The following is a 23,222-nucleotide window of genomic DNA, read 5'->3' as shown; positions in this document are numbered from 1 at the left end:
AGAAACATCATTTGGGAAATATTTAAAGAATATAATTACAGGAGGGGGAATAATTTTAAATACTTGTGTTATACTCGTCAGCTAGAATAACAGCAGTGTTTAATAGTGTTAAAGTCATGTTAAGCTCAATATTATTCACCCCTTCAGCAATATTAGTGTTGGATTGTGTCCAGAACAAACCACTGTTATACAATGACTTGCCTAATTACCCTAACTTTACCCTAATTACCCTAGTGAAGCCTTTACATGTCACTGTAAGCTGAACACTAGTGTCTTGAAGAATATCTAGTCTAATATTATGTGCTGTCATCATGATGAAGAGGAAACACATCAGCTATTAGAGATGAGTTATGAACACTGTTATGTGCAGAGATGTGTTGGAGAAATCTGCTCTCTGATAAACAGAAATTGGGGAAAAAAAATAAATGAATTAAAATATACACACATCCATCCTCAATGTGTTATGTGCAGTAAAAGCACTGATGATTTTTAACTTTAAAAATAAACACATTATTAAGGAATTGATAATTAGATGTGTTCATTGGTCCATAAGCAGTAAGAGTCCTGCGTGTTCCTCCTCCTCCTCCTGTAATGCTGTACGGCTGGGGGGTCGCGCGTGCGCTGCCGTGATTCCGATACGGGATGTTCGGCGCATCACGTGATCTCCCGGAGTCCCGAACAGGAGAAATGTCCGTTCTCCCGGCAACCGGCGCTGCGGCTTCAGCTCCTCCAGCTCTCGGCGGCTCCAGGTGTCCTTGAGGCCGGCAGAGGCTCCAGCGGGACCCGCGCTCCACCTCAGGTACAGTACCCGCTTCTGCTGCTCCCTCCGCGGACACCGAGGCTCCAGTGGGCCGGTCACCGGGAACTCCAGCACCGTCATTAACGCGTGTCGGTGATTACAGCATCTGTCCGGCTGACATGACGCATGTGTGTTAGTGAGGACACACACACACACACACAGACTTGTTCCTGTATCCCGCTGGGGACGCTATATCTGTAGTGCTGTCTCTACTGTACAGACTGCATATTCACTCCTCAACCCTCACAGCGAACACTCTGACCTCCTACATCCTCACAACACTCCATTCTGCCTGATTTATGAGCATGTTTAACCCGTGGACACTCAATATTAGGCGTTCATGCTTAAGTCCCCGCGGGGATATACAAATAAGTACTTAAACACACTCACACACAGATTTGTTTCTGTATTCTGGTGGGGACTCTTATCTTGCTGTAGTGCTGTTTCTACTGTAGATTCGCCCCTAAACTCAACCCTCACATGCAGATTTATATCTTTAAAATCCTTCATTCTGATTTATGCGCGTTTATCCTTCAGGACCTTAATTATGGTTCCCACGAGTCTGTGTTTGTTCAGGTGTAAGTCCCCATTGGAATATAAAAACAAGTACACACACACTGCTTGGAGACCGCAGATGTCATTGAAGGCCCAGATCACAACAACAAACACTGACTGTCACATTGTCACAGACATTCAGATATGGCAGAGCTCATAGACGTTCATTAATGACTACACAAGCTGATCTGCATTAATGTCTGCTGTGCATCACACTGCTGTTTAATATGATTTATATGAGTCATTAATATTATTTTTATTCTCTTAGTGCATTTCATATGGCCTATTTTAGTTTATCCAACAGTTGTAATGTAAGTTTAACTGGTGTGATTACATGTTTAATGATGTAGTGTTCACTTATAGATCAAATATGCTATAAAATCAGCAGTCTTCAACAGCATCATGTCCATTCCACAGCCGGCTCTATATAGTCACAAAAGGTTTTTACTGCTCATAAAAACCTGGAATGGGTTATTAGTTTTATTAGTTTATGCACATAATATTAGACTAGATATTCTTCAGGACACTAGTGTTCAGCTTACAGTGACATGTAAAGGCTTCACTAGGGTAATTAGGGTAAAGTTAGGGTAATTAGGCAAGTCATTGTATAACAGTGGATTATTCTGGAGACAATCCAACACTAATATTGCTGAAGGGGTGAATAATATTGAGCTTAACATGACTTTAACACTATTAAACACTGCTGTTATTCTAGCCCAAATAAGGCTTTCTCCAGAAGAGCAGATATTAGAGGAAATACTGAGAACATCTACAATGCTGCATTCTGTATTAAACTGTGTGTGTGTGTGTGTGTGTGTGTGTGTGTGTGTGTCCTGACCCCCACAGCATCTTCAGGTGTTGGCCAGAGGAGAGTTTTGATGGACCGCATGAAGATCATTAAGAAGCGTCTGTCCATGAGCTTGCAGAGCGTGCGGCGTCTGGACGAGAGTCTGTGCGATCTGCCCGAACACACAGGACTGGAGGAAGGAGATGGTGAGAAAACACACACATTCATTCATTCATTCATTCATTCATTCATTCAATTTCTTGTCAGTTTAGTCCCTTTATTAATCCGGGGTCGCCACAGTGGAATGAACCGCCAACTTATCCAGCAAGTTTTAACACAGTGGATAAAGGCAGTTTAAAAAAACACAAACTTTTTTTTATATATGATGTTTTCTGCTCCTTTCTACACGCTGTAAATGTGTCTGCTTTGTTTCTCGTGTGTGTGTGTGTTTGAGCTGATAATGTTCTCCAGCTCTCTGAAACGGCCCCTTTCAGTCACTTTGATCCTAATCGTGGTGTTTTGGTGACTGTCGCTTTAAATGCAAATGAGATTGTGCTCTTTTCAGAAGAGGGCGGAGCTACAGACGCCTGTGCATCAGCATATAGCGCCAGATATAAACAGCAGTGTGTGTGTTGTGAGTGCTGGTCAGGTGTGTGTGTGCTTCAGTGTGTGTGTGTGCTTGATGCTTCTGTCAGTCTATGTGGCTCCTTCATCTAGAACTCCACATCTATAATCCTCTTAGTCTATGCTGACATCCTCTTCAGCAGCTCAAACACTCTAATGGCTAATGGACAGACGGCTGCTTCTCACTCAGGGCTGCTGGACATGCTAATGAGATGGAGAGATGGACACTAGTGGGCGGGGCTTTCCCCCTCTGATGACACATACAAAGGGAGAATGTCAATCACAGTGTTTCTGCATCAAGTCTGATTAATTAATGTTGATTATTAGAGACTGCTGGAGATACTCACACACTGCTGGATTATAAAGGTGATTTCTGCATAATAGGTGTCTTTTAAATATGGATCAGTGGTCTGCAAGTGGTTTTGATGGTCTCTTTAGCACTCTTTGTTGACTGCACTGCTGTTCTTACTTAATGACTACTTAATTACTCAATCTACAATAAGTATAACAGTACAAATATAACTGTGTGTGTGTGTGTGTGTGTGTGTGTGTGTGTGTGTGTGTGTGTGTGTGTGTACAGAGGTCACCCATGGTAAAATGGGGTCAGATGGGGAAAGTGATCAGGCTTCAGGAACATCCTCTGATGAAGTTCAGAGTCCTGTACGAGTGCGCATGCGTAACCTACATCAGCGCATCTCCAATGAGGTAAATCACACTGTTGTACTCACAGAGACGCACACAGACACATACCAGATGAGTATTATGTAGGTGATTGTGTAAAAGCCAGTTCTGAACAGTCTAAATCTTCTACATCGAGCGGTTATTACCTGATCATCATGTGGAAGACTCTTTTCACTGGGAAACATGCGTATCTTACAGTTTTTGTCTTGTTTTTACTTCAAATATTCTTAAATCAGTCAGCATTTTCCAGACCAGCACAGAATATAGTGTTGTGTTCAGCAATCATGAGTCAAAATGAAGAGAGTTTCTCCTGAAAACAAGCAGAATATATAAAATAGTGTCATTTCAAAGCAAAAACACGATTATTCTGCTCACTTCAGTTTAACTCATTATTGCTGAATATATATATATATATATGTGTGTGTATTTTATGTGATTAAATGTTTATTGATTGTACATGTGAGTGGTCACAGCATGTTTACATGATCTTACCAATAAACAAAACAAGATCCACTCCTCAAGCCCCCTGCGCACCCAGAAAACACCCCCCCACACCACCCAGCGGTGCCAAAGTCCACCCCATCCCACAAATAGCACTGCAATCAAGACAAATACCTGACAGAAACTACATACATACGTAAGAAACACACATCTTAAACACAAACATAATAAATTCAGGATAAATTTACAAGAAATGTATACATTTATAGAAAGTAATACACATATACTTACATGTATGTACAGTTGCAATCATAATTATTCACCCCCCTGTGAAGTTTCTTTCTCCAATATTCCCCAAATGATGTTGAACAGATTGAGGAAATGTTCACAGTGTGTCTGATAATATTTGTTCTTCTGGAGAAAGCCTTATTAGTTTTATTTGGGCTAGAATAACAGCAGTGTTTAATAGTGTTAAAGTCATGTTAAGCTCAATATTATTCACCCCTTCAGCAATATTAGTGTTGGATTGTCTCCAGAACAAACCACTGTTATACAATGACTTGCCTAATTACCCTAACTTTACCCTGATTACCCTAGTGAAGCCTTTATATGTCACTGTAAGCTGAACACTAGTGTCTTGAAGAATATCTAGTCTAATATTATGTGCTGTCATCATGGAGAAGAGGAAACACATCAGCTATTAGAGATGAGTTATTAACACTGTTATGTGCAGAAATCTGCTCTCTGATAAACAGAAATTGGGGAAAAAATAATGGGGGCTAATAATTCTGACTCCAGCTGTATGTTTAAATGCATATCAGATGAGTTATGAGTTATGGTTGTGTAAATAATTGTGTAAATCCAGTTGTGAATGATCTAACATTGAGCTGTTATTCTCTGGTGCCCCTTTGGAAGACTCGTTTACACTGCAGAAACTGGCTTCACTTGCTTATGGTTTGAGTCTGTTTCTAGTCCAAATATCTCAAAACTCTTAAATCAGTCAGCATTTTCTAGAGCAGCACAGAACATAGTGTTGTGTTCAGCAATCATGAGTAAAAATGAAGAGAGTTTCTCCTGAAAACAAGCAGAATATATAAAATAGTGTCATTTCAAAGCAAAAACATAATTATTAATGAGTCAAATGAAGAGAGATTCCCATTTAAACAAGCAGAATAATCTGCCACTGAGGGAGTGATGTTGTTTTATTCTGCGTGTTTCAGGAAAACTCTCTTGATTTTGAGTCATTATTGCTGAAAACACTATATTCTGTGCTGGTCTAGAAAATGCTTCTTAATTTAAGACGTTCTAGATTATCAGAGAGAAACTCAGAGTATAAGCGCATGTTTGTGCAGTGTGTGATCGCCTCTTTCTCTACAATAGTTCTGTGTAGATGGTGAAGTGTCCTCGAGCTCTGGAAAGCGCTGTATGAATCAAGCATCTCTGTGTTATGAGCTGCACCGTGCTGCGTTCATCTCTGCCTTTCCCTCTTCAGGACATCAACAAGCGTCTGTCACTGCCAGCAGATATCCGTCTGCCTGAAGGCTACCTGAAGAAGTTCGCCTCAAACAGCCCTCCGTTTGACAAACCTTTAAGCCGGAGACTACGGAGAACATCACTGGTGAGGCTTCCTTCATGGAGATCTATCAGACATACACCAGACTCAGGATGACGGACTGAGAGAAATGCTGTCATCTTTAACTGACCCCGACCCTCTACCACAGCGGTCACCTGCCTCAGTCCTGGAGGTCCGGTGTCCTGCAGGGTTTAGCTCCAAATTGCCTCAACACACCTGCCTGGGTGTTTCAAGTACACCTGGTAAGAGCTTGATCAGCTGTTCAGGTGTGTTTGAGTAATGTTAGGGTTAAAACCTGCAGGACACAGAACCTCCAGGAACAGGTCTGGTGACGCCTGATCTACTAACACTGTGAGGCCCAAATGCAGAGAGCGGGAGCTGTGGAGGAGGCTGCTCGCTTACAGTTTCTGTCTTGTTTCTAGTCCAATAACCACAAATCAGGAAGCATTTTCTAGACATGTAGAAATACTGAGTGCAAATGAGGAGAGTTCACAGCTAAAACGAGCAGAATAATCTGACAATGACTGCCGTTTGTCTTGATTTCAGTCAGAGATCGGCTTTGGGAAGCTGGAGACGTACATCAAACTGGACAAACTGGGAGAGGTGAGACCCGGACACGCTCACATCTGGCTGTGCTGGCATCTTTGCTTTGGTCATACTGATGATGTCAGACTCATATTACAACACATGAAAACCACCAGTAATGCCACTGAGCATCAGTGCGTGTGTGTGTGTGTGTGTGTGTGTGTGCGTGCATGCGTATACGTGTGTGTGTGTGTGTGTGAAGGCTGCAGTTATGAGTATTGCACAAAACAGCTGAAAGTCTGGAGACAGTGATGTTGTTTTTCTACTCTCCTAAATCTGCTGGGTTATTTCAGCCCAGTTCTGGGTGTAATACAGACTAATAACCCAGCATCACTTACAGTGTTTATCCTTCAGTGTGAAGTGTTGGACAGCTAAACAAACCCTTCACAGCTGTGTTTCTGTTCACATCCAGAGTGTTTGGATTCTGAATGCTTTGTCTACTGTATATAATGTGTGTGTGTGTGTGTGTGTGTGTGTGTAGGGCACATACGCAACAGTGTATAAGGGTCGCAGTAAGCTAACAGATAACCTGGTGGCTCTGAAGGAGATCCGGCTGGAGTATGAAGAAGGCGCACCCTGCACCGCCATCAGGGAAGGTAGAGCTCTAGCAGACACTCAGCGGAAGCGCTGCTCTGAACAACACTGCATGTGTGTGTGTGTGTGTGTGTGTGTGTGTGTGTGTGTGTGTGTGTGTTTGAGCTCTCACAGACTTTATGATTGATTTCTCAACAGTTCTGGGTCGTCTATCTGTAATGCTGTTTATTTATTTTATATTATATAGTTATCAGTATTTAAATTGACTGTGTGGTTAATAGCTGAAATAATTGTAATTTTGGGAATGTTCTGCTCTGGTCCTCTATCAGATCATCATCATTATTGTAATGGCTCAGACTGTACATTGCTGATCTGCTAACACTGCTGTTCTTACTCACAGTTTTGTTTCCAGTGCAAACATCTACAAACACTTCAATCAAGAAGCATTGTGTTTATTGTGTATCGTCTTGTTTTTAGCAATAATAAGTCAAAATGAAGTCAGTTTCTACTTTAAACGAGCAGAATAATCTCAGGGGTATTTTCCTTCACATTGGCAGGTTATTATATTTAACTAAAATCTGACTTCATTCATTTCCTTCTTAGCTTAGTGCCTTTAATAATCCGAGGTTGCCACAGCGGAATGAACCGCCAACTTATACAGCACATGTTTTATGCAGCGGATGCCCTTCCAGCCCATCTCTGGGGAAAAAACTGACTTCATAATGGCTTAATCATTCTGAAAACAAGACAATATACACAACATAACAAAGCAAGGTTCCTTCTTGATTTAAGAATGTTCAATTACTTTACTAAACAAGACCAAAACACTAAGCACATTGTGCAAAAAAGCAGAGTTCCACACAATTCCTCCATCCTGTCCCTACTCAAATTAATGAAGTTCCCTGAATCATTTTTACAAACTAAAGTGGATCAAACATAAAGTTTAATTGTCCCCAAAAAGAGTTTACAAGCAGCAGAACACCTTTATGGAGAGTAAGAGAGGTGTGTTTTTCAGTGTGAGATGAGTGTTAAACACACACACACACACACACACACACACACACACAGAATGATGCTTCGTCTGATGTTGATTAATGCTGCTGATGTTTTGTCTCCGTCAGTGTCTCTCCTGAAGAACTTGAAACATGCCAACATCGTCACGCTCCACGACATCATCCACACAGAGAAGTGCCTTACGCTCGTCTTCGAGTACCTGGTGTGTGTGTGTGTGTGTGTGTGTGTGTTATTCACTGCACTCTGATTCTGTCCACCTCTATCTGATGGATTTCTGCCGTGTGTCTGTTTCAGGACAGAGATCTCAAGCAGTATCTGGACAACTGCGGCAGCATCATGAGCATTTACAATGTAAAGGTGAGATTTAATCCTTTGATTGTCTAGTTTGACTCACACATCTCCTGGTTTGAAGCTGGCTGTGTTTTGTGCTTGTTTTGTCACATTAGCTTTGCAATAGATCATGATTCTAATATTGTGTCTAACGAAGAAAATAGCTGAATATTGACAACACTAGATATTTATAGAGGAGGATGTGGAGGTAATGAGGCGGTTCTGCCTCTAGAAGGCACTACACACACTTATAAAATCACGAACACAGAGACAGAGCCGTTATCAACATGACATTCAATATAACTGCCGTATCAGCAGCTGTGTGTGCATCATTAAATTTATGCACATCACTGGAATATTGCATAAAACATTAGTGAACATTTAAATGAGAAAATAAGATCATTCTGCTTCCTCCAGTGTCAGATTATTCTGCTTGTTTTACTTCATTTTGACTCATTATTGCTGAAAACAGCACTATATTTTATATTTGTCTAGAAAATGCTTGTCGATTTAAGATTTTTAGATATTTAGACTAGAAACGAGACACAAACTCTGGGTAAGAACAGTGTTTGATATAGGAGTGGACTGGGGCGCATGCTGGATTTTATTCCAAGGTACACACAAATCCAGCACCATCCGCCCCCTTCCGATGCCTGTATTTCAGTATTCAAACATTAAATAACAAATGCATCAAGTCAAATAAAAAAATATATATTTATTTTTAATTTAGCAAAATTCTGCTCTTTTTGTCTTTGCATTTTTATTATTTTATTTTTGTTACTTTCTATATTTTATTGTCTTCATAAATAAAGCTTTAGACAAAATCCTGCTTGATATTTCAGAAAATATTTAGTGTAGCTACCCAGCATGTGTTAAAGATCACTGAGAACAAAAAAAGAAAAAAAACTAAGGAAAAAAACACAGAAACATGTTACATGCCCCCATAAATGTCCAAATATTTAACTGAATCATAAAAACAATTGTGAAAATTGCTTATTTTGTTTTACAAAACATTTTATCTATTTTATTTTATTTTTTGTAAAAACAATACCGAAAAGAATCCATATTTGTTTGATTTATTCATTAATTTGACCTGTTTATTGGTGCATATATAATTTAACTCATACAACAGAACCTCGGCAGCTACAGTGCCACTAAAGCTTTCAAACACAACCCCAATAAAGCAATGAAAGATTCGACTTTCTCCCGTGACGGCCGACATCACAACACGCCGTAACCGTCCTTAAAGTGGCATAGCACCGGCATTACATTACAAAACAAGACGTCTGGCTTGACTGAAGTGCAGTTACTTCCTCGTTGTTCAAAGAGTCTGCGAGTTCGTGTTTCATGGATATAGTATGTAGCTTCAGGATTGTGAACATCAATAATGTTGAGCGTGTCTTTATTCGATGCACAGCAGAAAAAACAGTCTTTCAGCAGCGCATGCAGCTGTAGGTAAAGTTCCCTCCCGGAGTCCTCAGTGGAGAAACAACCATAACCATACACAAGTGTTCTCAGAACGATAGTGGAAAAGCAGGCAGCTGTAGTGTATACTGTTGAATAATCTATTTAAATGATGTCACATATGAATAATAATCAGCATTAATTCCCGCCCTCAGGTGCCACTGTACAATGTCAGGCTCTTGCAATCCTTCATTCAGTTCTGTCCTCTTTCTCTCCGTCATTCAGTATTGTACTCTCTCTCTCTCTCTCTCTCTCTCTCTCTCTCTCTCTCTCTCTCTCTCTCCATCTTCTGTAGATTTTCCTCTTCCAGTTGTTGCGTGGTCTGGCTTATTGCCACAGTCAGAAGGTTTTGCACAGAGACCTGAAACCTCAGAACCTGCTCATCAACGATAAGGGCGAGCTCAAACTGGCTGACTTCGGTAAGCGTTCAGCAAACACACAGAACATACGCATGTGTTCATCGAACAGACGTCAGGTATATGCTGTGGAATGGACTAAACTGATCACATTTAAAGTCATGTGAGTGGCTGCAGCACGGTTACATGGACATCAGTCTTCTCATATTTGTCATACTCTGAATAAGACAATCCTATGATGAAAGGTGTTTACATGAGCTGCTTTAATAATGTTCCTTTCATGATCTCGTTTTACATGTTACAGCACATTCACACATCCATTACCGTCATTGCCTCAGCATTTGATGCTTGTTTCCTCTGGTGTTTCACACAACTGCTTGTGTTCGTCATGGCACCATCGCATGGGATTTGGGGCGTTTTAACTGCAGTTAAATTTGCGTAAAACATTAGCGGTTATGACATTAACATTAACATTAACTGCAGTTACATTTGTAGAATTAGAAGTAGAATAGTTTGACTGCGGTGTCTCCATGTCTGAACTGCTCTTCAGTAATGCACACAGGATTCACAGGATTACTCCACGTCTTCCTTCATTTGTGTTTAGTTCCATCAGGACTTTAGTCTGATTCCGGTCATCAAAGCTCTCTGTTCTCATGGTGGACTCTTCATCAGTGTATTGTGTTAAAGTTGTTCAAGTCAGAGTGTTGGTGTTCATGTAAACACACTGATTGTGCAGGTCTCGCCCGAGCCAAGTCGGTCCCCACAAAGACGTTCTCTAATGAGGTGGTGACGCTGTGGTACAGACCTCCGGATGTGCTGCTGGGGTCCACAGAGTACTCCACCCCCATCGACATCTGGTGAGAGACACATCCACATGGATATATTCGGTCCAATTGTAATTGAAACCAATTGAAACCAGGCATAATCCAGCCATCTGTTTTAAACTACCCATATTACCAGAATATAACAGAGATATGATCACGAGCTCTACATTGTGGGCACCTGCTCTCCATATTCTGCTGCTTTCAGTCTTTTAAGCCCTCACGTCTCTGTCAGAGCTGCTGAGATGTTTACCTTTATCTTGTGGATATTGCTCAGAGATTCAGCCATTAGTTTCTGCTTTTATATGTAGTGTCGGTTTGTTTTGCTTAGATTAATATTAGCTGGTTATGAACATCTGCTCCTTCACCTCTTGCTCACTCTGCACTTCAGTTTATACTTTAATCACACCCAATAGCGGGACGCTTATGTTCAGTCTATTGGGATTAAATCATAATCTAATCACGACAAACTATATATCACTGGAAATGTCTGAGACTTCTGAATACATGTTATGCCACAGTTGGATTTTTTAGGAAGACTAAGAGAGAAAAATCCAAATATTCTCCCCCTGCCAACCTGTGGGACCATCATATTTACACAATAATATTACTGTCTACACATTAAGCAATCATGACAAACTATACATCATCTGAAAGACTCCTATATTCTTAGTTTTCCATATATATGGACTGATTTTTGATAGATATCACTGAGCAACAGTTATTGATTCATTTGTGACAAGGAAACTCATTAGAATCCTAAACCATTACTACACAAATCCACATAGGAGCATATTTAGATGTTTTTTAAAGGGTAAATTCATATTAAATCAAACCAAATCTCTCATACTACTTTAGAATTTGATGCTTATTTTACAAATATTGTCAAAAGTATATAAGAAATGATGGTTCGTCTTCCTCTAAACATGCACAGAAGCAGAGGCGCGCTCATATGCTCACCAGTGGACACCGTATGGTCACCTGGTGGTCATGTGTGGTACTGCAGCCAAACTGACTGACAGCTCATCTTGGGGAAATCTGCTTCACATATGGAATATAATTTGTTCAGATGTTACAGCTTTAATTTTATGCCAAATGTGAGCTAAAACAGGCTCTGTTAGTTGCGTATTTCATGTAATTTATTAAAATATACATTTATTGTTTTATTTTTTTAGCAACTTAAAAAAGAACAGAACTTGTTTTATTAATTAAACTTTTTGAGCATTTTTCACTTCGGCTACAAGTCTTTAAAATGAGCGCAGGGTCTGTGCACCAAATTGACCATCATTAAAATCATTGAACGTGTCATTTCCTGTGTTAATGTGCAAAATGAGGGAGCGACAGTGAAGGGGTTAATAAGACTCTCTCTCTCTCTCTCTCTCTCTCTCTCTCTCTGTGTGTGTGTGTGCGTGTGTGTGCACAGGGGTGTAGGCTGTATATTCTATGAGATGATCACTGGACGTCCGCTGTTCCCCGGCTCCACCGTGGAGGACGAGCTTCATCTCATATTTCGGATCTTGGGTACGAGTTCTGGTGGGCTGCATGCTCAATGATGCGCTCAGCCATTGGCTCAGCCATGTACTTGCATTATGAGAACAGATCAGTGTAATGATGTGAACTCAGTGATGAAGCAGAGGGAGCGGTGTGCAGGGCTGAGATCAGACCTGTGCTGGGACTAATGAACAGAGTTGATTTATTCAGATTTAATCAAAGCAAAACTCTCATTACAGTTTTTGAAAAGTAACTCGTGTATTATTGCTTATATATTCTAGTATTATTGCTTCATTTTTTTTAAGTAGTGCATGACTTATTTCTCATTACTGACAAAAGCCATGTCATTATTATTATAACGTTACTGACCCCAGCACAGGTCATGAGTAATTCTCAGAAGTGTGATAAATACAGGCCCAAACAACTGAACTGCAGACCTCTGGCTCAGACTCTGGGCATCATCAGCTGCCGCTGAGTAATAGTTGGTGTGTGTTGTAAACAGAACTTCTCGTGTCGTCATCTTCAGGGTCTCCTACTGAGGACTCTTGGCCAGAAGCTTACAGCAATGAAAACTTCCTCTCCTACAGATTCCCTCAGTATGACGGCGAGCCGCTGGTCACCCACGCGCCCAGGTGTGTGTGTGTGTGTGTACAGCTGAAAGTGACATGTAAAGGCTTCACTAGGGTAATCAGGGTAAAGTTAGGGTAATTAGGCAAGTCATTGTATAACAGTGGTTTGTTCTGGAGACAATCCAACACTAATATTGCTGAAGGGGTGAATAATATTGAGCTTAACATGACTTTAACACTATTAAACACTGCTGTTATTCTAGCCCAAATAAAACTAATCAGACTCTCTCCAGAAGAACAAATATTAGAGGAAACACTGAAAATTTCTTTAATTGTTTGAGAAATATTTGAAAAAAAGTTCAAAGGAGGGCGAATAATTTTCGACAAGAAGCCTGGGATGTGGTGTTAGTCGTGGACTAGATGTAGAGATGTTTATAGGGGTTTATAAGTGTGTGTGTGTGTGTGTGTGGTTCTGAAGTGTCCTTGTGTTCTCCAGGATCACTAATGACGGTCACGATCTCCTCTGCCAGCTGCTGCAGGTAAAGTACATCTCCATCTGCTTTTGAAAAGGACTGACGCTCAGAAATGTGTCTGACACTTTACCTGAAGAGGTGTTCATAAGACTGCCAATACAGCTTTATAATCATCACATGATGCATCATTTTATGCATGCTTATGACTTCTAACAACAACCAAGAGCTCACTGTGCCTTCAGGACGGTTCAATAGCTGAATAAAAGCCCTAAAGGTGTTTAATATCTGAAAGTCTGCACACTCTCAAACATCAGCAGTAAGACAGCAGACAGACCGAGTGAAGACGTTTGGCCATTCATTATCAACGCCAAACAAACAGGGGGACAGCTGACTTAATTTGAGCAGTCACATGATCAGACTAGACCAAGCAGAGGGGGATCACTGCTTCTTTAAAATACTGGAATCAAACTGGGAATGGATGAGAGTTGAAATGAGCAACATCATGTGTTGTGATTCTCAGTGTAATGCTGCAGTGTTTGCAGTGAGCTCCTGTTTGTAAATGCACACATGATAATACTGAAGCAGACTGACATCAGATCTGTGTGTGTGTGTGTGTGTGTGTGTGTGTGTGTGTGTGTGTGTGTGTGTGTGTGTGTCTTTGTGTAGTTTGATGCCAGACGGCGTGTTTCAGCAGAAGCAGCTCTCCGACACGTCTATTTCAGAGATCTGGGAGACAAAGTGCACCAGCTGCCCGACAGTAAGTGCTTCATGCTGAATATCATTCATTCAGTTTCCTAAAGCTTAGTCCCTTATTAATCAGGGGTCACCACAGTGGAATGAACCGCCAACTATTCCAGCTTTATTCCAGTTTTAAGCAGTGGATGCCCTTCCAGCCAAAACCCTCATTCACAAACACACAAACACACACACACACACACACTACGGCCAATGTAGTTGATCAATTCCCCTATAGTGCATGTGTTTGGACTGTGGGGGTAAAGCGGAACCCACGCCAACGAAGGGAGAACATGCAAACTCCACACAGAAACACCAACTGACCCAGCTGAGGCTCGAACCAGCGACCTTCTTGCTGTGAAGCCACTGATAACCACTGAGCCCCCACGCCGCCCCCCTGACGGCTCTTTTTAAATGCATTCATTATAAGTCCTGCATTTGAAGCTTGTGTTTATATTAGCAGACTGTGATGCTGTCTCTTGGTTTTTGTCACACCAGCCACCTCCATCTTCTCCATTAAGGAGATTCGACTGCAGAATGATCCGGGAAAACACTTTCCAGCTCAGAGAGAGTTGGGTGAGTTCAAGCATTTACCCAGAATCCTTATACACTACCTGACTAAAGTCTTGTGGCATATCCAGGTTTTAACAACAGCAAATAGTTGCTGATCTGGTGTCAGAAGTGTCTCATATGAAAGGCGAAGGCCTCTAGACTCTAGACTGACTCTGCTCAGACTAAAGTCTCATCACTGAACAGAAATAATGTCCAGTATAGAATATAAAGTCCTGCTGCAGTGGAGACAGAATGAAGATTGTGTCTGACTCCATCATGAGCTTGGATGACTGCATCCACACATCTCTGACATGACTCACATCACTGATTAATAAAGTCATCTGGAATGAAGAAGAAAGCTTCAGCAGGATCCCAGAGTTCATCAAGAGTCTCTGTGTTCATCTTCAACACCTCCTCCTTCATCAGCTCAATAATGTTGATGTCTGGTGACTGGGCTGGCCAATCCTGGAGCAGCTTGACCTTCAGGAGCTTTGATGTGGAGGCTAAAGTATGAGCAGGAGCGCTATCCTGCTGGAGAATTGTCCCTCTCCTGTGGTTTGTAATGTAATGGGCAGCACAGATGTCTTGATACCTCAGGCTGTTGATGTTGCAGATCTCTCGCACGCCCCCATACTCAATGACCCCAAACCATGATGTCTCCTTCACCAAACTTGATTGATTACTGTGAGAGTCTTGGCCATGCTGGTTCCAGTAGGTCTTCTGCAGTATTTGGGATGCAGATCAGCAGATGATCCAGCAGAGAAATCCACCTTCTGACACTTTCACACATCATCAACTAGAAGACCAGATACTATCTGCTGCTCTCACAGCTGATCCACCACAGGACCTCTGTCAGGCAGTGTATATGCAGGAATGAGAAGCTGTTAGTGACGTCGACTTCATCTCTCCTCAAATAAATAAATGACTGTTATTCTCTGTTATATTACTGTTTAGCAGTTCACCAGTATAAGAACACACATTAATGACAGCGTTTGCTACTTAATAAATGTAATGTTTGCACTTCTGTGTGTGTGTGTGTGTTTGCATGTGTGTGTGTGTGTGTGTTTCAGCGATGGTCCACCGTATGGGCTCTGCTCCGCCTGAACACTTTCTCCCAGAAGGAGTGAGCCGTGTCCTGCACAACGCTCCGCTGTCCTCATAAACCCGTTGCGTCCTCGTCTGCGGAGCTCTCTCTTATCTTCTGCTCGCGTTTTGCACACATTTTGTAAATATCTGAATGCCGTGAAGAGAAAAGCATGATAGGAATTAAGCACCAAAGATGCCCCGTGTGTTTGTGTGTCACTGGGTTCAGTCTTGGGAATCTTTGAGCAGCCACAGGATCAGGTCTGTCATGTCATCACGTCTGCAGCAGCTCCAGTGTTGGGGAACGCTCTACAGTTAGTCAAGTTATTTTATAAACTCATTTGGAGAGGATCACGTGCTTATGACTGCTCTCAGCAACACAATCTCACCGCAATTCATTACTTTTTCATTTAGTGGCTAATTCGTATGAATTCGTACAGTCTAATTCGTACATTTTAGTACGATTTGCTCATCCCCCAGTGACGGTTGGGGGTGGGGTCAGGTGCCACGCCTCATTTTTAAAATCGTACAATTCATACGACTGAACTTGTACGAATTCGTACGAATTATCTACTAAACTAGAAATGCATAAAATACTTAGGTTTTCTCGTGAGATCAGGCTGTCTCAGCCGGTCCAGCATCAGCTCATAATCGATTATCCAATCAGATGATTCCAAACCCACTATAAATACCCAGAGTTCCTCATCTCAATGTCTTCGTCTTGAAGAATCCCCCCTACCCACCCCTACTCCTCCTCCCTTCCAGATGGGTGGCACAGTGGTCCAGTGGTTAGCACTGTTGCCTCACAGCAGGAATGTCTCTGGTTAAAGTCTCCACTACACCAGGCAATGTTTCTGTGTGGAGTTTGCTCATTCTCCTCGTGTGGGTTTTCCCCGAGTTCCACATAACACGCACCCTACGTAAATCGAACACTCAAAATTGATCCCATAGTCAAGCTGTTAGGGAGTACACCTCTGATCAGCCATCCACATCCGTCACGGGAAACTCACTGGCCAGACTGTAGACAAGAGAGGAGATTTCAGCCGGAACAGGAACTTCAAGACGAGTTGGCCAACAAACATCATCACACAGCAGAAACGTGCTGTTATTACTAAGAGTTTGTCCTGTTTCTAGTTCAAATATCTACACATATTTCTATTAAGAAGGAGACAAGGCAGAATGGTGTTGTTTTAGCAATAATCTGAGTCAAACTGGAGAGAGTTTCTCCTGAAAACAAGCAGAATAACCTGACCCTGAGCTCAGCAGAATACTCTAGTTTTTCAGTGTGATAACATTATTCTGCTGAGCTCAGTGTCAGGTTATTCTGCTTGTTTTCAGGAGAAACTCTCTCCAGTTTGAATCAGATTATTGCTGAAACAACACTATGCTCTGTGCTTGTCTTGAAAATTGTTCTTGACTTAAGAGTTTTGAGATCTTCAAGATAGAAACAGGACAGAATGTCTGAGTACGCTCATGTTTTGAGTTCATGCTTTAGTTTAGTTCAGTGTGTGTTATGTACAGTGTAAATATGAAGCTGTTCTAGTCACTGTGTCGCTCTCTTCAGCTCAGGGGAAGTGTTTTCTGTTAACTCTGCTGTATAGACTGTATGTGTGATAATGCCGTGTGGTCAGTGCACAGCTACTGGCCAGACTGACCTGCTGAAACCGTGTGCAGACAGCATGCAGACACTGAGAGACTCGTGAAGCGTGCTGCTGCTCATGTAAATATGCTTAGGAATGACTTCACACACACACACACACACACACACACACACACACATACACACACACACACACTCACACTCACACTGTGCTGGAGTGAGCTGTATTTAGGTTGTGCTGGTAATAATAGGGTTTGAGTTTGCGATTGTAGACAGAATAAGAGAGGTTGAGCACAGAGTGATCCCTGAGCCATCATCACTGGTCTGTTTACACGCACTGAACTTTAATTCTCCAACATCAGGAGGTTTTGACTGGAGGATCAGATGCTTCTGTGTTTGGTCGGCTCTGTACTGTACTGTGCACAATGACAATAAAGTTCAACCTAATGTAAACAGAGCGTGTGACGTCAAATCTTACTGTCTGCTCTAAATCTGAATTCATTCATTCATTCATTCATTCATTCATTCATTCATTCATTTATTCATTCATTCATTCATTTATTCATTCATTTATTCATTCATTCATTCATTCATTTATTCATTCATTCATTAATTTATTCATTCATTCATTTATTCATTCATTCATTCATTCATTCATTTATTCATTCATTCATTCATTTATTCATTCATTTATTTATTCATTCATTCATTTATTCATTCATTTATTCATTCATTCATTTATTCATTCATTCATCTATTCATTCATTCTTTATTCATTTATTTATTCATTTATTAACTCATTAATTCATTTATTTATTCATTAATTTATTCATTCATTTTTTCATTCATTCATTTATTCATTCATTTATTCATTCATTTATTTGTTCATTCATTCATTTATTCATTCATTCATTTATTCATTCATTTATTTATTCATTCATTCATCTATTCATTCATTCTTTATTCATTCATTTATTTATTCATTTTTTCATTTATTTATTCATTTATTAACTCAGTAATTCATTCATTTATTTATTCATTCATTTATTCATTCATTTATTCATTCATTCATTTATTCATTCATTTATTCATTCATTCGTTCATTCATTCATTTATTCATTCATTCATTTATTCGTTCATTTATTCATTCATTTATTCATTCATTCGTTCATTCATTCGTTCATTATTTTATTCATTCATTTATTTATTTATTCATTCATTCATCTATTCATTCATTCTTTATTCATTCATTTATTTATTCATTCATTCATTTATTCATTCATTCGTTCGTTCATTCATTTATTCATTCATTTATTTATTCATTCATTCATTTATTCATTTATTCATTAATTTATTCATTCATTCATTCATTCATTCATTCATTCATTAATTCATTCATTTATTCATTCATTCATTCATTCATTCATTTATTCATTCATTTATTTATTCATTCATTCATTTATTCATTCATTTATTCATTTATTTATTCATTCATTTATTCATTTATTTATTCATTCATTTATTCATTCATTTATTCATTCATTCGTTCATTCATTCGTTCATTCATTTATTCATTCATTCATTTATTCATTCATTCGATCATTCATTCATTTATTCATTCATTTATTTGTTTATTCATTCATTTATTCATTCATTCATTTATTCATTCATTTATTTATTCATCATGCATTTATTTATTCATTCATTTATTCATTTATTTATTCATTCATTTATTCATTCATTCATTTATTCATTCATTTATTCATTCATTCATTCATTTATTCATTCTTTTATTCATTCATTTATTCATTTATTCATTTATTCATTTATTCATTTATTCATTCATTCATTTATTAATTTATTCATTCATTCATTCATTCATTAATTCATTAATTTATTCATTCATTCATTCATTTTGTTTTCAGCTTAGTCCCTTTTAAATCTGAATTCAAATGAAATTAAATACCCTGATGTGTTTTCAGTCCCTAAACCCCAGGGGTCAGTTTCAGTGTTCTGCATGGCTGAGTTAGCCAGATGTTTACAGATCGTCCTGTGCTGTAGCTGGACTGTCAGATCTCTAAGTTATAAATCTGGCTTTATTTGCTTCTGAAATGTGACTCTTTCTATAGGCTCATTCTGAAGCGTGAGTTATGTAGCCGAGGTGTGTATAGCTGCATTTCCTCTTTAAATCAAACACTACAGGCTAGTATGATGCTGTTGCTTTTTGTGCTACCAGCTGACCGCTTACCTTCATATGGACGGCTTTCAGCTGCTACCAGTTTGTCCAGTGGCTCGACATGTATGCTGGTGGACTTGAGACGCAGAGAGGAGTTGACCACGAAGACGGGGTTTGAGTGCGGTTCCAGAAAGCAGATAAGACAACAACAGAAGACAAAAAAATTAAATAGCCAAGTAGGCGAGAGCGTTTCCTTTACTGGATTGCTTTTGAAAACACTATTGGTTGGGTTTAGGGAAGCGGGTGGGCGGGTCAGTCGATTGGTCAGTTGGCCTCTGGTGGATTTATGTGAGAACAGCAGGCGTAAAGGGCACTCGTGAGAGAAATTTGAGATCTGAATAGCGTACACTGAAAAAAGTTATTCAAAGATGAAATTGAATTACTCATTTTTTATGTTAAGTGGTTTTAAACAATTTATTTGGGCTGAATTTAAACTGACAAATTAAGATGAACATTATTAAACTTCATTTGTTTAAATTCAACACAAATCAATAGTTTGCTACAGTTCTGCCTTCAACACTTTTTTCAGTGTACACAGCGCCCTCTGGTGGATTCACCAACACTAAACCTGTGAAAACAGCGCAGCTCCTGGATCAGTTTGGGCGCTCTCCAGAAATGTGTACAGGGGTGCATAATCAGAATGAGCCTGAGTTGGACTGTTTTCAATATCATAAAGTTCCTTTAACAGTGTTGGATGACGAGCCAGGAGACGTGATGCCGTTTAACAGATTAACTAAATCAGAATTCCAGTGTTTTGAGATTAAGATAAAGGATAAAAGACCTCTTGAAGATAAACTGAGCTTAGAGAAAGGCTTTAACACTAATAACAGCACAGAAGCATTCATTAAACAGCGTTTACACATTTAGTATTGCTACTCAGCGATTGAGGCTTTTCTCTGGCTCATCTCTTATTTCTGATGATTTTTTATTTTATTTCCTCAACTCATATTTCGGGTTTGTTTTGCAAAAACGACCAACTCTGGCCACGTCATGCGTTTGGAAAGAACTTTTGTTGAATGTTCAGCCTCAAACACAAACACAACACACCAGATTAAAGCACCAGAGAGCAGTCAATGAATGAAGCTGGCGCTGAGCAGACACTGAGGCGAGAGATTACACAGAGCACTGATGATTATCCAGAGGAGAAGCTTTATTAATCTGCATGATGCTGATGCTGATGCTGATGCTGATGCTGATGGTGTTGTGTGAACCGCAGCAGATCATCACTCGCTTCTGGCCGTCTCTGCAGAAACAACAACAGCTGCAGTTCAGTTCAGTTCAGTTCAGTTCAGTTCAGTTCAGAGCCTGTGAATAATACAGCAGCGTCCCTCATTCATCCTCAATGATACTGAAGAAGCATGAGTGTGTGCTGCTGTTCTACACATCTGCAGAGCTGTTTGATAGTTTCACCTCGATGAGACTTAATGCATGCTTATAACAAGTGTTATTAAGATTTACATGCCCAGATCACATAGTCTGTTATGACAACTTGAGCAAATACATCACAGCCTGATTTGGTCTTTGTCATGACAATGTGACATTACTATGACAACCGCACTTGTTATAAGCATGATTGTCATGAGGCGTTATAATCATGTCATGAATATTCATGTGTTCTGCATTTGTCATTGTGTCATTACTCTGTCAAATCCTCTTTAACATCTGATGTCAGAACAGCATTAGCGCCGCTGTTGAGACATTCCTCTGTATGTTTGCAGGTGCTGGATGTTGTTGTTTGTGTAGGACAGAACAGGACTTACACCCGGGTCTAGACCTGAACATCTTATAGATGCAGCAGAAGAAGGCGAGGCAGACGACCACCACAGCCACGATTATGGAGACGGTGACCACCACATCCATACTTCAGCTGTGCCTGAAGAAAACAGCACACATTATGAGCTGAAGTGTTGGTGTTCAGATGTTGCTGTTATTTGTTGTTTCTAAAGAAATCTTTACATTAAATGACATAACAAACCAATGTGATTGAACCAAAACATCTGTTAATCAACAGTTCTGTGATTCATAAATGCTTTCTGTTTAGATTTGATTTGATTTAGATTTTTGTTTTATCTTAGCATTTTTTTTTTACTTTTTGTTTTATTTTTTTATTTACTTTTTTTATTTAATTTTATAATTTTTAAATCTTACTTTGTTTTATTATTTTTTATTTTCATTTTCGTTTTATTTTATTATTTTAATTTTACTTTTTTATTTAATTTTATAATATTTTTAATCTTATTTTGTTTTACTTTTTTATTTTACTTATTTTATTTCATGAATTTTTAAATCTTATTTTGTTTTATTATTTTTTATTTTTACTTTCTTATTTAATTTGATAATTTTTCATCTTATTTTGTTTTATTATTTTTTATTTTACTTTTTTATTTAATTTAATAAGTTTTTTGAATCTTATTTTGTTTTATTATTTTTTATTTTACTTTTTAAATTTTATTTATTTATTTATTTTTACATTTTTTATTTATTCAACTTTTTTCTTATTTTCAATTTAATTGAATTTAATTTAAATTATTTTTATTTTTTATTTTATTGTATTCATTTATCTGTCAGGGCAGCAGAATGAGCCAGAAGGATGTTTTTCTATCCGTTATCCCTGGACAGATGTTAAATTTGTCCCCCAAAAACAATGCAAATTAAAATTATACTATGAGCCACGCATAACTAAAGCACTATAATGGAGACTTTAAACAAATCCTATTAAATATACTGCATATAAACTAAAACTATAATGTATTTAAACTAACACACCAACATTATATAAAGGAGATAAGAGGAGTTAAAGCACATTTAAATCATTTGAGCTTAGAGAGCGAACACACAATGAGTCATGTGTGTGATCATAAAGCATGAGTCTCCTCCAGTCTCCAGAAAGAGAAATAAATGAGGTTAAATGATGTGAGGTTTGTATAGAAAAGGGTTAAATACCTTCTGTGAGCTGTTGATGAGTGTGTGTGAGTGAGTGTGTGAGGGTTCTGGTCCTGGAGGCCGGGCGGTGTGTGTTCTGCTGCTGATGATGAAGACTGAGGAACTGGAGAAAAGTCAGAGGTTTAATAAAAGAGCATCACTGTGGACATGCTGACCTCATCCTGCATATAGATATAGAAAACTGAGGTTTAACACATCTGTGGCCGGAGAGAGAGATCTGTGTCAAATGTGGAGCGCTTTTATGAGCTCGTGTGAAGGGGAAACTCCACGTTTGGTGACACTTTACTAGAAGGGGTGTTCATAAGACTGTCATTACACCTTTATAATCATCATATGACACCTATGTATGACACATGTAATCAATGTTTGTTTGTTTGTTTGTTTGTTTTTTCCTTCACCTCCTCCCATTGGTGAAGTTCTGTCCCCGCCGCTGTCGCCACTGGCTTGCATGGTTCAGGACTTGTAGAGCTGCGCATCGATGGATTACTCTTCAGTGTCTGGACTTTTCAGAAGTGAATATTACACCACACTGAACTGAACTGAACTGAACTGAACTGAACTGAACTGAATCAGTCATCTGTGCATTTACAATGACAAAACTAAGCAAATGACACTTAATAACAGAGCATGCATGAAGTCTCATTTACATTTCTGTCATGATTATAAATGTTACGTCATGATTACGAGTCTTATGAGCGCTCCGTCAGTGAAGTGTGGCCTGGATTTTCAGGCTTCATCTCCTTTAATAAGCCAGTCCTAATGCTCAGTGCAGGCGCTCTGCTTTAATGTAGTGTTCACAGTCAGAATGCAGACACTATCCGCTTGATCTATTTTTGCTGCTCCCAAAACAACCCAGAAAGTTGTTAACCCAACCCTAACACATCTATGTGTCTAGATAAGCACAGCAGATTATTCCAGCTCATTTCCCAGAACTGTGTTTACATTCTGTCCTGTTCTGCTGAGAAGAGCAGCAGTG

General features: G+C 39.4%; 1 protein-coding gene and 1 long non-coding RNA gene across 2 annotated transcripts; one reads left to right on the top strand and one right to left on the bottom strand.

Moving 5' to 3' along the window:
- The first annotated feature begins 668 nt into the window (after positions 1–668).
- Positions 669–17,520, top strand: LOC100536316 (cyclin-dependent kinase 16). Its single transcript, XM_087267215.1, has 16 exons — positions 669–799; positions 2,201–2,347; positions 3,346–3,470; positions 5,380–5,505; positions 6,007–6,063; positions 6,527–6,641; positions 7,701–7,795; positions 7,888–7,950; positions 9,683–9,806; positions 10,480–10,600; positions 11,988–12,085; positions 12,582–12,687; positions 13,121–13,163; positions 13,764–13,854; positions 14,331–14,408; positions 15,455–17,520. Exons 2-16 carry the CDS (start codon positions 2,233–2,235, stop codon positions 15,544–15,546), a joined length of 1,449 nt encoding a protein of 482 aa, XP_087123341.1. The 5' UTR covers positions 669–799; positions 2,201–2,232; the 3' UTR covers positions 15,547–17,520.
- Positions 17,521–20,435: 2,915 nt separating this feature from the next.
- On the bottom strand, positions 20,436–22,343 carry LOC141376037 (uncharacterized). The gene is made up of 3 exons (XR_015499003.1): positions 22,247–22,343; positions 21,064–21,176; positions 20,436–20,546 (listed from the first exon to the last, which is right to left on the bottom strand). It is a non-coding gene; the product is annotated as an uncharacterized LOC141376037 (long non-coding RNA).
- Positions 22,344–23,222: the final 879 nt, after the last annotated feature.

Source organism: Danio rerio, chromosome 9, assembly GCF_052040795.2.
Source record: "Danio rerio strain M-AB ecotype USA chromosome 9, GRCz13ab, whole genome shotgun sequence".
Taxonomy (NCBI): Eukaryota; Metazoa; Chordata; class Actinopteri; order Cypriniformes; family Danionidae; genus Danio; species Danio rerio.
Note: the sequence above shows the minus strand (reverse complement) of the source record. Positions and strands in the feature narration are given on the sequence as shown.